General features: G+C 41.9%; 1 protein-coding gene across 8 annotated transcripts in view; it reads right to left on the bottom strand.

The window, feature by feature from the left end:
- wu:fj29h11 (uncharacterized) overlaps nt 1-15,626 on the bottom strand; it is a 44,136-nt gene that overhangs the window by 23,420 nt on the left and 5,090 nt on the right. For all 8 annotated transcript variants that reach the window (XM_064323007.1, XM_064323010.1, XM_064323003.1 and 5 more), the window contains 21 exons: nt 13,216-13,869; nt 11,694-12,097; nt 11,433-11,561; nt 10,958-11,155; nt 10,222-10,362; nt 9,809-10,066; nt 8,077-8,260; nt 7,479-7,651; nt 7,116-7,244; nt 6,776-6,951; nt 6,199-6,368; nt 5,200-5,427; nt 4,718-4,824; nt 4,061-4,261; nt 3,416-3,551; nt 3,032-3,221; nt 2,332-2,479; nt 1,971-2,148; nt 1,006-1,183; nt 751-877; nt 509-628 (listed from right to left, as the gene is read on the bottom strand). In XM_064323007.1, coding sequence (XP_064179077.1) covers nt 509-628; nt 751-877; nt 1,006-1,183; nt 1,971-2,148; nt 2,332-2,479; nt 3,032-3,221; nt 3,416-3,551; nt 4,061-4,261; nt 4,718-4,824; nt 5,200-5,427; nt 6,199-6,368; nt 6,776-6,951; nt 7,116-7,244; nt 7,479-7,651; nt 8,077-8,260; nt 9,809-10,066; nt 10,222-10,362; nt 10,958-11,155; nt 11,433-11,561; nt 11,694-12,097; nt 13,216-13,869 — 4,229 coding nt within the window. The remainder of the gene's footprint in view (nt 1-508; nt 629-750; nt 878-1,005; nt 1,184-1,970; nt 2,149-2,331; nt 2,480-3,031; nt 3,222-3,415; nt 3,552-4,060; nt 4,262-4,717; nt 4,825-5,199; nt 5,428-6,198; nt 6,369-6,775; nt 6,952-7,115; nt 7,245-7,478; nt 7,652-8,076; nt 8,261-9,808; nt 10,067-10,221; nt 10,363-10,957; nt 11,156-11,432; nt 11,562-11,693; nt 12,098-13,215; nt 13,870-15,626) is intronic.

Raw genomic sequence — 15,626 nt, 5'->3', positions numbered from 1 at the left:
CTGGCAAAAAAACTAGAAAAGAATCCAGCTGGTTTAAATAAAATATGTTCTTTCTACAGGCACAACTGCTTGTCAGTTTGGAGGAGATTAAATGCTTATGAATTGGGGAAGAGAGGATAGGGATCAACTCAAGGCACAAATCTTTTCATCGGGACAATTTCAGGAATTTGCTTGTGCTTTCAAAGATAAAAATAAAATGCTCTAAGTATTCATTTTATAAAATAAAATATTCATTACTTGTATGCAAACAGTATTTTAAGTGAGGGGAGAAATGTGAATGCATATTTACAAAGGAGGGATGAAAGACTCACTACCCAGGACCACTACTTTCCAGTTTCAATGCTCAGGACACACATAGATACTATGTCAGTGTAAAAAAAAAAAAAAGGAAAAATGAAAAAGCACCATCAGGAGATTATTCTCAGGCAGACCTAAGGAGATGGAGCAAGAGAGAGAGAGAGAACAGAGGGATGAGAGGAGGAGAGCCAGAGAATGAGTGGAAACTTGCCATCCTGGGGCTGAGCATGCGCTTGACCACCAGCCAGCGCTCCACGCCATCAGTGTGCTGCACCTCCAGGATGTTGTGGCTCAGGTCCCGGCGAGTCATCGACACCTGCCGCTTATCGTTCTGATGCACAGAGAGACCGGGGGGCTGGTCACTAACACAGTTCTGGTGACAGACTGAGCAAAGTGTCAGGGCCTTTCCCCAGCATTGCTCTGAAGCAGCGAGGGGTGGAGGGACACGCTCACCTGGTTGACGATGGTGATGGAGCGCAGGCGGTGCAGGAAGAGCAGCAGAGAGGGGTGCACGTCATGGAACAGGTTCCTCGTCTGGTAGCTCTCCGACCGAAGGGGCAGGGATATCTTTGTGCTCCAGCTGCAGACAGGCGGGAGAGGTGAGCGTCTGCTGCGCACAAATAGAGCTGGTAACCAAAATCATTTTGCACTCCAGGATCCCTGACGATTGAGAGCCAGTGCTAGCAATGACCACAATCCTCAGCTCACCTGTGCTGCTTGAGCTCCAGCAGGTCTGTGCACACAGGCCTCTCTTCCTCCAGCCAGTGCGGCAGAATGTAGCCCATGGGCCCGCTGTTCTTGTCAAAGCAGATGTGGAAGCCATTGGAATTAATTTCAGGACAGTCTGTCACTTTGAACACGGACTTAAAGCCAATGCCCTTCTGTCCTGTAAATAGAAAAAAAAAAAAAAAAATGAAAAATTCCAGCAATACATCATGCAGTACATAGCCCTGTACATCAGACATATTTCACAACTGCACTTTGGGAAATGTGTAGCTGTAAATGTACAGTATTGAACTGCTAGACCCTTTCAGGCAGGCAAACTAGTCAGCAAAAAAGTGGAATACATGCTGACATCCAGTAACTCAATCTGACTCTCCTTGAAGAGCATACAGCTTTTATTGTCACCTGCATACAGTCATGTGCTAGGGAACTTCAAAGGCCTGGGAGCTGACAAACGGAGAAGATTATGATGTAGTCACTTGACAATAAAAGCAATTCTCATGCGAGTATGTAATGGAATCTTTTCCTACCTTCTGACAACCCAAATTATCAAGGGAACATAAAAGTGAGTGAAAATAATTCTCAGTGGATTTGTGCGCCATTTTGGGACAGCTCATTTCCTATTTGCCTTATCTACTGCTATCGGGAGCTTTTTAAACCTATTTGAAAAAAAGGCTACCTGTTCAGCTGTTATGTGGTACTCCAAATAAATTCTCTGCCTCCACTTGAAGGGAGGTGTGAATGTTGATAATGGACAAATCACAGAACGGTGAACCGAGGGTCTATCAAGAATGATGAAGCAGCCCGACCATTACACCAGTCTAGTAGGGTGAATGAGCATAATATGATGTCACTGTGTTTCATAATAATCAGGAACTGTAATGAATGTAACTGTTAGTGCTCCTGCAATCTGTAAAGCACGAAATGGCGAGGCAAAGGGCACACTTTACCTATGTAGCCATATTTGTGCTTTCCCTTGGTACTGCGGCCTACGTCACAGATGGCTCGGATATTCTTCTCCTCAAAGCCACTCTCGTTATTCAGGATGGTGATGCAGTCCTTCTCCAACACAAAGGCCAGAGCTGGCTGCACATCCCCAGCCAAAGGATAGCTGTTGTCATCAGCATTCTAAACATAGCGTGGGACAAACAACGTCGGAGCATGTATTATTAGAACTGTCAACTGAAGGCCATCTTAACTCCAACCAGCTTTGAGTCATTTTACTTCTCAGCATTTTATAAGCATCCAGCAGCCAATCAAGCCTTTTAATTCTTTACATTAATGTTTATATTAAAGTGGCAGGTGACTCACCTGGATAAGCTCCAACACAAAGTGGGTGTCCTTGCTGTAGAGCTCAGCAGACAGACGCTCCAGACTCCTTCCAAGTCGCTCCTGGTGAACCTTCATCAACTTCTGACCTTCTTCATTTAGCTCAACACCAATGCCAAATTCGCTTTTCCTACAATGAACACAAACCATAAAACAGTACTTCAAGCAACTGAAAGGAAAAGGACAAAAATGTATTATGGCCGTATGGTCAACTTCAAGAAAAACAGTAAGTTCTGTGATTCAAACAGTCACACATGATACATTGAAGGTAAAATGGCAATTTCAGAAAGAAAGATGTTCTGAATACTGCTACAGTGCATCTCCCATAGTTCTCTCAGGACAACATTAAAGCAGCAGTGAGAGTTCTTTGTCCGAATTAAATCAATACTAATTGCCCAACTAGCTTAACCTTTCCATCAATTTTGTTCCCAGCAGTCAGTCTCCCCTCCTCTGGAACCCTCGGAACACAATTCGCTATCAACTGTCACTTAATGTCATCACCCCTGATGATGAATCATCTGTATTTGACTGGTATGCGATTGGTTTATTTTTACTGGGGAAAGCTGGAGGAGAGGACATTGCTGGCTTCATCCAGGTAATTTATGTGGCTGTTATCACATACAACAGGGAAGACACTTTGCCAATACAAAACCCTGATGAGTTGGGAGGAGGGAGTGCAGACCTGATGTCATTGATGACAGCTCTGCACTTGCTCAGTCTGTCCTCTGCCTCGTTCGCAGTGGGCTCCGCCCCATCCGGACCCTCCTTCTGCAGCTGCTCTCCCCTCACGTCCTTGCTGTCATCATCCGCCATCTCGCCATCAACACAGCCTTCAGCATTCCGCACAAGTTCAAATTTCTGTCCTTCATCATCTGCGTGAACATTACCCAAATTGCATGATCACACAATAATTCACGTGAACAATAAATGGAATGTACACACACCATCAGTGTTAACATTCTCCAGAGTGCATGGTCACACAGCTTTGACAGTCTAAACTTAATGTACACTGGATGTGCTTCTCACATGCCACTGTCTTCTCACTTAACACTGGCAGGAACCTCACCATCTTGGTCGGTAAAACTCAGGGATGACGTTTCAGAATTGAAGTCAGGTTCGGGCCTGGACTCCTCAAGGAGGTCTTCGTCCAGGTCCACTGCAGACGACCTGCTGCTCATGGACATGGAGTCTGCTGACTGGGGCTGCAGACGGGAGGAGACACTGGCTAAAGCTGGATATTTAGAGCTGCCTGACACAGCCACTACACAAACAATGCAATACACAGATTTCCTATCCAAATCAGATGGTCAGATCTTGGTTCATATATTTTCAGTGCCCATTAGCTTGGTGAAGAGAGTGTGACGGTACCTCACTGTCAAAGTTCACATCATGCTTTTTGTTCTTGATCACATAACAACAAAACTGAAAAAGTTCATTTCATTCTCTTTGTTCAGATCAGAACAAATTATACTCTCCTTCGCTGCAGGCTCCATAGATTTGTTTCTGAATAAACTGATGCCAGAAGATTCATGTTTTCAGTTTATTTAGACAGAGAAAGAAAAATGTAAGGAGAAACTGATTTAGAAACGAACAGCTGGTGTCAGCAGTTCAGTTTCAATTTGGAACAAAGGGGTGACAGATGATGCATTTTCTTGGCAAATACACTCAATTCGTGACAGAGGCTGCTTAACCCTCAGGTGCTCCCGCATACCTTCTTGATCAGCGATGGAACCGCAGGCAGCTTTGGCGGGCTCAGCTTGGTCTGGAAGTCCTTCACCCACTCTGTCATGCCCAACAGCAGGCCCAGATGGTGGAGTTGGTTTAAGTAGCGGGTGTCCGACTTTGCCGTTTGCAGAAGGACAGCCTTAGATTTGGCCTGCCCCAGCACTCTGGAGAGGGGCTCCAGGAACACCTGGAATAAAGGATGACAACACACATGTGCACAAAAAGCATTTAGCCATCATTCTGCTACAAATCAGCAAGCCATGTGAGCAGTCAAATTAATGGACTCCATGTGGATACAAGTTCAACATGAAGATGTTGCCCAACACTGCAGTACAGATTAAATCGAAGATAGGAAAACCAAACAATCACGATTTTCTGTTGAGATGCTGACATAAAACTAAAGGAAAAAAACTTGTGCTGAAAAACAAAAACTACCAGAAGAAAACACTGTGAAGAGAGTAATGGCTGAACAGTAAACAGAGCCGCTGGAATCACTCAGGAACTGACAGGAACAGATCCACTTGTCAATATACCAGCTGCTTTCATATGACACCCACCTGTGACCAATACAACACCACCAAATCAAAGGCTGACCCCATCACTGCATGTAGCACAGAAATGAAATAGTAGGTCCACTGCATACCTGCTGTAAAAAGGCTTTGCAAATCCGTGCTGGTATTCTGATCAGACAGTCAAGGATGAACTTTGCCACTCTGGTATAACGCGCTGGATCTTCAGTCACTGATAGATCTAATGAGAAACATTTAAACATTTATATGTATTAATAGGGGGTTATAAACAAAATAAAAAATGATTTGTTATGAGGTACTATGAGCAAATATATATGTTGATTTTGACAATTAATATTAATAACAAATAATATACAATGCGATCCATTCACTCAAAGAATTCTAGGAATTTGTATATCAAGTCATTTACCAGTATCAAAACATCAATTCTTAACTTGAGCAAGGCCTTTAAGAAAACTTTTTAAGCTGACCTGACAATAACCATGCAGAAATTAATCCAAAATTAATAATCACCTCTATAGTTCATTACAATTATAATATTACTCAGAATGTGAAAAGCAATGAAATTTACAAAAAAGCTTTCCTCCAAGCCCACCTTCTTGAGTGACAGCTGGTGCCAGTGAGCTCTCCATGTGATTGGCCAGCAGAGCTGCTGGAGCGTTGGCTATCCCATCAGCCACCACAATGGAGACCAAGTGCCCTGCGGTACCGACAGGGTCCAAATCCTGCGCTGCCTCTGAGAACAGCTTATCATTGCTGGAAGTGCTGATCCTTAGCAACACACCAGGCCTTACCTCCAGTGCGGCAAGGTCTGACTGAGCACCTGGAATAGACACAGCCACATACTTTCCTCAAGAAAGGAAATGGAAAAGGGGATTACAATATTCATTTCCTGTAGCCATTCAATTAAAAAACTGCCAATACCTACACAAGTTTTATCTAGCTTATCCATACTGACAATATATAAAGCATTATTTATATATGTACAGTATGTAGATGTATAGTATTGATGAAACAATTTCACAAAGCCTCAACCTTAGCAACAGCACTACATTTCCATCTTCAAATACGAGTACAAGCAAGAATATTTAATTTACTATATACTAATAATGCAACCAGTTACACAAATTAAATATATTTATGTTATGTTTGTCCGTGTGTGTGTATGTGAGTGTGTGCATATGCGCGTATGCTTGTGGATTTGCGCTCATAGTGTAATGAATTCATGACTTCACATAGATGGAAATAAATTGGCTGTTACATTTCTTAAAACAAAGATTTGTCAGCCAGTGTAACCAAAATTTACATTTTGTGCACCCAGAAAGTTATTCCTTGTTTTAGGTCACCTAGTTAGCATTTTGCACATAAACTACATCTTATTACAAAATATTGTTCATGATACAATGAAAAGAAAGGAGTATGTATGTTTGGAGTTTAAATGTTTAAATGAAATAAGAGTATGTTTTATATCATTCAGGCACTTTGGTCTCAATGCTAATTTATTTTCTAGTTAAACAGGGAGGAGTGAGTTCAGAATATGCCGAGATCTCTGTGCCTGGCTGTTATATATATATATAAGAGAGTCATCTCTTACCACAGTGCCTCTCCATGAAGTCTTTCAATGGGCCGTGCTGGCGTTCGAACACCAACTCCCACTCAGCCCACTCAGCGAGGTCCTCCAGCAGAGGAGCAGACACCAAGCTGGCCACGGCATCTTCACGAGTCACTGGCCCCAGCAGGCCAACCTTCTCATCCACAGAGCCCCTGAGACCCCGGGAAAATGAGAAACCAGAGGAAAGCGCTGTGCGTTAACACTGCAGAGCACAGGTGCCCATATCCTATTGTACAGTGAATGGATTTGCTGGCTCAAAGATATGGAGAGTTTCATTTAAATGTTACATCCGTGAGGTGCAGAGGTTATACAAACAAGTGGGAAACCCAGGATGCAGGTAAAATGAGCAGGTACTCATCCTGCTTCAGCTTCAGAAAATACCCATCTTTAATATGCTCAGAAAGGTAGACTAAATAAGACTGAATAATGGTTCCTGCTATGAAAATAAATCTAATAAATCGGACAATACCCCCGGCTAGTGATGAATGCTTCCATACTGTGTATCTAACATTTGTATAGAGGACAGACCCACAAACACCTGAGAATTGGGGATATTCACCTGGAGTCTTTGACGAACAGCGGAGACTCGTAGCGTACCAGGCTGGTGCTGAAGGGGGCATTCAGCTGCTTCTGCCGCACGACATGGCCCACAAGGGTGGAGAGGGCACCAAAGCCCAGCTCCCGACTGTCCCTAATCCTGTAGTGACTCCGCAAGGCAGATTCAATGAAGGGGACCTACCAAACCAAAATGACAAGGAATGATCACGATTGGCTCACATCACACTAAGTTAATTTCTCCTCCCCTCTGACATTATGATCGGCTTGCGTCAGAACAGGCTAGAAATTCCACAGTGGGACAGGGACAGTTTGACTAAGCCTGACGTCATTTTTCCACTCACTCTGTCTTGGCCCTCGACCCCGCACTGTTTGATGAACTCAAACACATCCTGCCGGCTGGGCCTGAAGCCACAGGCCTGGGAGTCCTGACTGCCCAGAGCGAGAGTGCCCCCTCCAGCTTCCTGCAGGATCTGCAAACAAAGAGACCAGATCAGCACACCCACACGACCTTAGCCCTCCGTTATTTTCCATTTATTCTTACGTATTTTACATACATTTTCTTCATTAAATACATGTAAATATTTACTCAAAGAAGACTCAAGAATTATACATACAAAAGAAGAAAAATGAATATATTTTAGTGAGACAAGGTCAGACAGGATGAAACGTGTAAGAAATGAAGAGTGCTGGAGCAAGGTTCTTACCGGACTGATTCCTGGTTTCACCAGGAACTCCAAGAAGTTCCCCTGCTCCAGCTGGCTGAACTGGCTGACCCGGAAGTGCTCAGACACCTTCTTCTCCAGTCTGGACATGTAGGGCAGGGAGAGCACGCCACTAAAGCTGGCCATGCTGTCCTGGAGGTACTGCTTTACAGCAGCTAAGGCATGAAAAGACAATCGCTCATTCACTTCAGTTACTACTGGTCTCGTTACATTTCTTTTACCGAAACAGGCCAAAATGTTCAATGGAAGACATGTTCTGTCCTGTAACATATAATATATATTCAAATTCAAACAGTACAGCATGTACTGCCGCATTTCATCTAGTTGACTGTTTTAGGAAATACCTCCTCTATTGCTACAAGAGGCAGACTAAGGTGCAAAGGGAGTCCAGACACATCCAGGTTTTTAAAAGCCAGCTAATCAGCTAATAATGAACTGTTTCAGTCGAGATAAAGTCCAGAACATTTAAGGAGAACATAAAGTCTATGGGGAAGGTCCAATACACATAGTTTCCCTTTACATTGCATTTTGAAGAAAAAAAAACATGTTTCCAATATGGCAACTTGAATAGTACACATACCCTCACTGGGGGGCGGTGCGGTGCATTTTTGCTCCCCTTTATTTTTTTCCTGGGTTGGCTTGTGAGCTTTTTCCTTTGCCACCAAGTCCTGAGGTACCTCCAGAGACCCACCACAGATGGCTAACTGGAACAGGGCGGTGGCCAGCCGGTCCCCTGTCACACGTGTTAGGAACTCCCGAACATGCTGGAGGTGACACAAAGGAGCAGGGAAACTATAAAAATAACATTTAACATGCAGTATACAGGACTTAATAAATCACAGACATCAGAAAGGCGCGGCAGTATGTAGAAAGTCAATGGCTGGGTTTTTTGTGAGGATCTTTTATCTTTATGCAAGATGAAAGTCATTTTTGATGTAAGACAACCATGGAAGAAATCATAATATGGCCAACCACTGTTGAGATATATATATATATATATATACACTCACCGGCCACTTTATTAGGTACACCTGTTCAACTGCTCGTTAACACAAATATCTAATCAGCCAATCACATGGCAGCAACTCAATGCACTTAGGCATGTAGACATGGTCAAGATGATCTGCTGAAGTTCAAACCAAGCATCAGAATGGGGAAGAAAGGTGATTTAAGTGACTTTGAACATGGCATGGTTGTTGGTGGATTGTCACGCACAACCATCTCTAGGGTTTACAGAGAATGGTCCGAAAAAGAGAAAATATCCAGTGAGCGGCAGTTCTCTGGGTGAACAACACGTCAAACCTTGAAGCAGATGGGCTATAGCAACAGAAGACAACCTGGTACTAGCAAGGAGTGCCTAATAAAGTGGCCGGTGAGTGTGTATATATATATATATAGGTTTGACGTGGTGTGCATTCAGAGATGCTCTTCTGCATACCTCGGTTGTAACGAGTGGTTATTTGAGTTACTGTTGCCTTTCTATCAGCTTGAACCAGTCTGGCCATTCTCCTCTGACCTCTGCCATCAACAAGGCATTTTCGCCCAGAGAACTGCCGCTCACTGGATATTTTTCGGACCATTCTCTGTAAACCCTAGAGATGGTTGTGCGTGACAATCCCAGTAGATCAGCAGTTTCTAAAATACTCAAACCAGCCCATCTGGCACCAACAACCATGCCACCTTCAAATTCACTTAAATCACCTTTCTTCCCCATTCTGATGCACTGAGTTGCTGCCACGTGATTGGCTGATTAGATATTTGTGTTAACAGGTGCAGTTTGCAATTGAACAGGTGTACCTAATGAAGTGGTCGGTGAGTGTGTATATATATATATATATATATATATATATAATAATATATTATATATATATATATATATATATATATATATATATATATATAAAAACACACATGCAAAGACATGCCATCCACAAACATAATCTCAAAAAAAACAGTGCAGTAATAGCCCTGGGATAAGATTATTTGAGCAGGACAATATATTAAGGAGCACAGAAACCAGGACATTCTAATAGCTTAATTAGACTTGGACAATTAAAGCTTCTCATCCTTCACTGCATCCTAAAGGATTTATTACAAACATTTTTGCACAAAAATATCACACAGAAGAAAGCAATAAAAACCATGGCAAGAGGATACAATTCCAGAAATAAGTAAAACTGCAGTGAAGAAACATGATTCTCACACAAAAACAGGAGTAGGGGAGAAATAGTTCAGATCTATCAGAATCTATCAGAAATCTTCCTACAGTTTCAGAACCCAGCCTTTCTAAACCACATATCACATAGTGGTACCTTGGCCAACCGGGTGCTGAAGACTTTTTCAGCATGAGTGAAGACCTCCAGTACGACCTCCGCTGCAGTCAGGGAGGCATACTTCCGTCTCAAGTCCACACTGGCAGCAGAGGAGGGGGCAGGGCCCTGTGCCGCTTCCAGAATGCTCTTTTTGATCTTCATCATTTTGCTCTTCACCTCTTCCTCAATCTCCATCTGGATGATATCTTTGGCCTTGTCCATAGCAGTGTGCTCTGACCTCACTGCCTTATGCAAGGTCTGTAAAAACCAGGAACAAACAATAGCAGCCACCACAGGAAGACAGGGGATTGACTCTGAGCAGGCACAATTTAAAGGTTAGGCCATTTGAGGCTGTTAAAATTGGTAAGGTTATAGCCTGTGTACAAGCACATTTAATTGTATTCTGTACTTACTGAAATAGCTAATCCAATACTGTTTATCCTGACCCCAAGGTTGTAGGGTGATTCACAGTTGAACTGGTCAGCCAAATACTTCAGGAAGTCTGCCAGGTTAACTCTCTCTGCTCTCTGCTTCCGCTTGTAATCTCGCAGACTCTGTGTTTTATTTTTTAAAGAATGATATGAACAACAATGAGCAGTGGCATACAACTAGTGTACAGGCTTAGATATTTGACATGTATATAAAGTGCACAAAAAAACTGAATTGATGAGAGTGATTTTATCAGAACAGGAAGGATTATATGTGGCAAGAAGATAAAAGATTTCGAGAAAGGTTTATAGAATAAGAGACCTTCGTGGTTTTTAAGTTGAGACATGAAATGATTCATGTAGGTGTAAATGTGCCCTCTTTTCTCCACAAAGAAAAGAGAGAACCATTTCACTCAAAGTCTTTCAAAGTCTGTACAGTCATTCAGGATCATCTTAGGACACTGACAGCTAGCAAAGCAAGTGCGATCTAAAGTGATGATTATTGAAGGGCACAGACATATCAGAAACACAAAGGAGTAAGAAACATTGAATGGAAAAATGAACTTACTGTTAAACTTCTTGATGCTAACCAATTATAACAGCACAGCAAATGTTTTATGTTGCATAATATACCAGGGTACGGTACCACAAGAGAGATATTTAATTATAAAATATGAAGCCACTTTGTACCCTGTGAAGCCAGAACCAATTTATATCTTACCCTTATAATGTCCACCGTTTCAATCTGGGTAATGTCATCATCCTTTGTGTTGCAGTCGACTTGAAACATCTTGTGTACAAGTGGTATTTTGCAGAGGGGCCCAAGGTTAAGCTCCTCAAATCTTTTCATGTTCTTCAGGCTTGCCAGGCATTGCCCGAGTTCATAAAGGGTACAAACTGTCTGCACAGCCTCTACAGACTGCCCCGAGAGACAGACAAAAGGAGAACAAGGTATTGGTCAGTGAGCGCTAAATTCTGACTTTAAACTGCTGTAAGCCAAACAGTGTTACAAATTCCTCCTCAGTAAATTGACTAACATCTCCGCAGTTCATTGTGTGCAAGTCCTGATGCAGTTAATGAAACAAAAAAGACAATCAGCTAAATTCCAGCCCAGCTTCAATGTTTTGTTTTACAGAATATTATGGAAAGCTCAACACCTTACCAATATGAGACCAGATGAAAGAATGGATGCTCACCTGAATGTAGAGGTTGACTTCTTTAATCGTGCGCAGAAAGTCCTTAATAGCTGAAAGCTGCCGTCTGGGGTCAATACCAACCGACTGCAGAGACTGGACTTTCTTAATCTGACAGAGCCTGAAACACACCTGAGCAGCAGAAGCACAAAGGTCAGATGACCACATTTAGAAAACAGGCCGACCGTTCAGTTTAAGCAGACACCCAGTTACAGTTACAGCCGGACAACTACAACTATCAGAGACACAAGCCAGGCCACCCACCTTCTCAACGGTGACCTGCTCTCCATCGGCTGCGATGGCCCGGATGACGTTCTCAGCCAGGCTGTTTGCCTCCTCCACGCTGACCCTACTCTTCCGCCTGTCTCTGGACTCGGCCTCGCTCTCCAGCACGTCCGCATCCTGCATGGCGGCGCGGTGCGTTTCCCTCACCTGAGCGTAGTAACCCTCGCGGAACAGTGGCGCATTTCCCGCTGGGCTCTGCTTCAGCTTCTTCTCCTCGCCCTTGGACAGTTTGGTCCCCAGGGCGGGAAAGTCAGCCCCGGAAAGGCCCCTTGGGAGTGCTGGGGTTAGGGCGGCTGGCACCAGGGGTCCCACTGGAGCCCCCACCACTGCATTCACGTCCCCGTTGGTCACCCCTGCTAACTGCACCTTCCCATTCTGGGCACCTGCAAGATGAGGTACCAAGACATTACCATGGCTTAATAGCTGTGTATAATATTCTATTACAAAAATGTATGAATGAAACATCCAAACAGAAAGCTTCCTAAAGATGAGATAAGATACATAAATCGTATTTAATTACTAGAGATAACGTTATCCACTAATTGCGACAAATTTTGAGTTTGTTTTTGAAAAGCCACCAGAGAGGCCACAGCCAATAGGAACAGTGCCAGTTTGATTGTTTCTCAATGAAATGCATACTATTTGCACACAAATTCATATTTTACCAGCCAGAAATGGTTCAAATTCATTCAGCAGTATGCTGTTATAACTCATTAATTTTTTTAGGAATAAGACGTGCTTTGTAATAAATAAATAAAAAAATAAAAAAATAAATAAATAAATAAATAAAATTCTAATTAACTGACAGCTTCAAAGTGCTTCAACATGTGTAAATATATCAAGCTTTAAGAGTCTATTCAAGTCACCCTGGATAACGGAATACACTAAGAAAATGAACAACAATAAGAGCTAAAATGCACTTCTCATATTTGGTAAATTTCTTGTGTTTGCAGTATGCCCTCTAGTGGCACAAAAACATGCTGTCACTTTTGCCTTTTCTCAAGTCATGTCAACCAGACATGGGTTGATAGAAAGTCACTCCTTCCCTCCTCCCCATATAAACCATTTCTTAAATGGTTACAACTTGATCACTGCCTACTGATGGATGAAAAATGTGATAGGGTGACATCACCGAAATTCCTAAATGAACCGGCTAAGCAACTGGCTATATGGGTAGGAGGGTGGGAGTGTCTTCTTTTATCAGCAGACAGTACACTACAGACATACCAAAATGAACCAGCATCACTAGGCTTTCTATACCAGCTATTGAAATTTCTAGCCAAGAATCATAAAGGACTTTTTTTTGACAATTTTAGGATAGTTTTAAATACACTGTTCTCTTTTTCAGTTGACGCGATGCAGAAGCGGAAGGCATATACAAACTTGTGAAAGTTGGGTTGTAAATAAGTCAGGGTCTTACATGCAATTCAGTATCACTGCACTGCAACTGTAAATACAACCTTGTTCACAGTAATGTAGGATGAGGTCAGCTCATCCTTACCTGCAGGAGACTCTGCTCGCAGCGCAGGTAGCCCTGGGCACACCATCGGACCGCAAGTGTTTGTCGGGGCAGCTGCCATCTGCTTCTGGATCCAGGTGTGGTTGTCATAGAGGGACTTATACCGCTCCAGTGGGAGGGGGGTGTGGAAGTGTAAGAAGTAACCGTTCTGCAGCTGTTCCACAGACATGCGGGCAGGCGGGTAGATCTTGCACACTTCTGTGACATTGTTCCAAAGCTCTGTGTCCGTCAGCTCCTTCTTGTCTTCAACAGATTTTGAGAGTAGGAAGGGCCTGCCGCTGGACGAAAGCACTGCAGAGCCGTTACCAACCTGCACTGATCCAACAGGAGCGATAACAGGAAAGCCAACAAGAGCGCCAACAGGAACGCCACAGGGCGGCTTGGGAAGCTCCGGAGTCCTGGTTCTCCCACCGGGAGGTATGTGCGATCTGTGAAAAACTACTTCCTGATCAATAAGCACCTCATCCCCAAGGGATTCCACAAACAGGGCCACAGAGGAGAATCCAAGCTTGGATATTTTTAGTTTTTTCTGATATTTCTTGTTGAAGGCATTGGCTAAGTTCTTTATTGGAATACCCTCTGGGTGCTGTTTCAACAGCTCCAGAACCTCCAGGGATGCCTTCTCCACTTTTTTACCTGAAGAAAAAAAACAGCTTTTAAGTAACACACTAGAGAACCAGTGGTGCACTGTTCTTCGGTGGATGTGGAAATGTAGACAACAACATTCAATGCTATTCTATGCGATAGCAATGCCAGACAACAGCATTCTATGCAATAGTAACACATACAAAAAATAAATCATTAGTAGTGATGCAGAATATTTAATTTTTTCAAATTATATACAGTACCAGTCAAAAGTTTGGACACACCTGCTTAAACCAGTTTTTTCATTATTAAAAATGCTATAAACTGTATAAACTTGTCTATAAACACTTTCATTATATAATATCTATACTTATATAAGCAGATAAACATAAGTGAATTGCATTCAAAAGTTTGATTTTTAAATGAAAATGGAAATCTTGTAAGCTCATTGGGGGGGGGGGGGGGGGCATTGTTTTGTTTAAATATCATAATTCATATCATAATATAATTTAAATATCTTGGTACGTACTGGTGTTCATGATGACGTCTATCTTAACAGGTGCTCCAGAACCTGTAGATTTTTTCATATTAAAAAAAAAATAAAGACCACCCGCCATATTTCAAAATGCATGGGATTTATTCCTACATCAGTTTCACCCTTCTACCCTCCATTGGAAATATATGGTACTGCATGTGGTGAAAATGATGTAGGTATATACCCCATGCATTTTGAAATATGGCGGGTGGTCTTTTTAAAAAAATATATATATATGAAACATTCTACAGGTCCTGGAGCACCTGTTAAGATAGATGTGATCATGAACACCAATACAAGTTATTTAAATAACAAAACAATGCACCCCCCCATGAGCTTACAAGATTTCCATTTTCATTTAAAAATCAAACTTTTGAACGCAATCCACTTAAGATTATCTGCTTATATAAGTACATACATCAAATAATGAAATATTAAGTGTTTATAGACAGGTTTATACAGTTTAAAGCATTTTAATCATGAAAAAACTGGTTTAAGCAGGTGTGTCCAAACTTATGACTGGTACTGTAAGTGTTAAGGGGAGGCACCACAGGTGAAAAGGCTTGATAGTACATTTTGAGATATTTATATTTAGCCTGTACTACAACTGTATCAACAGTGCCAAATACACCAAAAATAAAATACCCATAAACATGTGTCAGAAACGCTGTAGGACTGACTCTGCTGAATTGCATATCATTCAAAAGTGTATTTTCTGGAGCATATAGCTAACTTGGAGATGTGTGGGTATTTCCTTTGGAATCATTACAATGATTCCTCAAATATAAGAAGTAAACTACATACTGATTGGTTAAGGGTGTTAAGTCTTTTTTGGTGTTGTGATCGGTTTGAATGCAAAGTCAGTATTTTCCCCTCGGCTTGCCAATATGAATTGCAGACAGTGTGTTATCTATCTGTTAATAGACTATTCAATGCATTATATGTTATTTCAGATTGTGTTTATAGAAAATAAATGAATTAATATCACAGTACTTGTCACACAAGTGGACAACACATGACTTTCTAATGATGAAAACCTCAATAGCCATGTTCTCTAAATTAGATATTTCCTGTTTGAAAAACATTTTTTCCAAATTAGCTTATAGATATAGCTACCAAATTTAACATTGTGCATATTAATGGAAATAGCTGGTAATTTACAGAAGCTTTTTAAAATATCTATTTTATCATTTCTATTTGGGGTATTTTCTTTTCTTTTTTTTTTTTGCAGAGAAATAGCAAAACGCATATACATAGGGGTTTTTAACAATTC

The sequence above is a fragment of the Anguilla rostrata genome, chromosome 2 (assembly GCF_018555375.3).
Source record: "Anguilla rostrata isolate EN2019 chromosome 2, ASM1855537v3, whole genome shotgun sequence".
In the NCBI taxonomy this organism is placed as follows: domain Eukaryota; kingdom Metazoa; phylum Chordata; class Actinopteri; order Anguilliformes; family Anguillidae; genus Anguilla; species Anguilla rostrata.
Note: the sequence above shows the minus strand (reverse complement) of the source record. Positions and strands in the feature narration are given on the sequence as shown.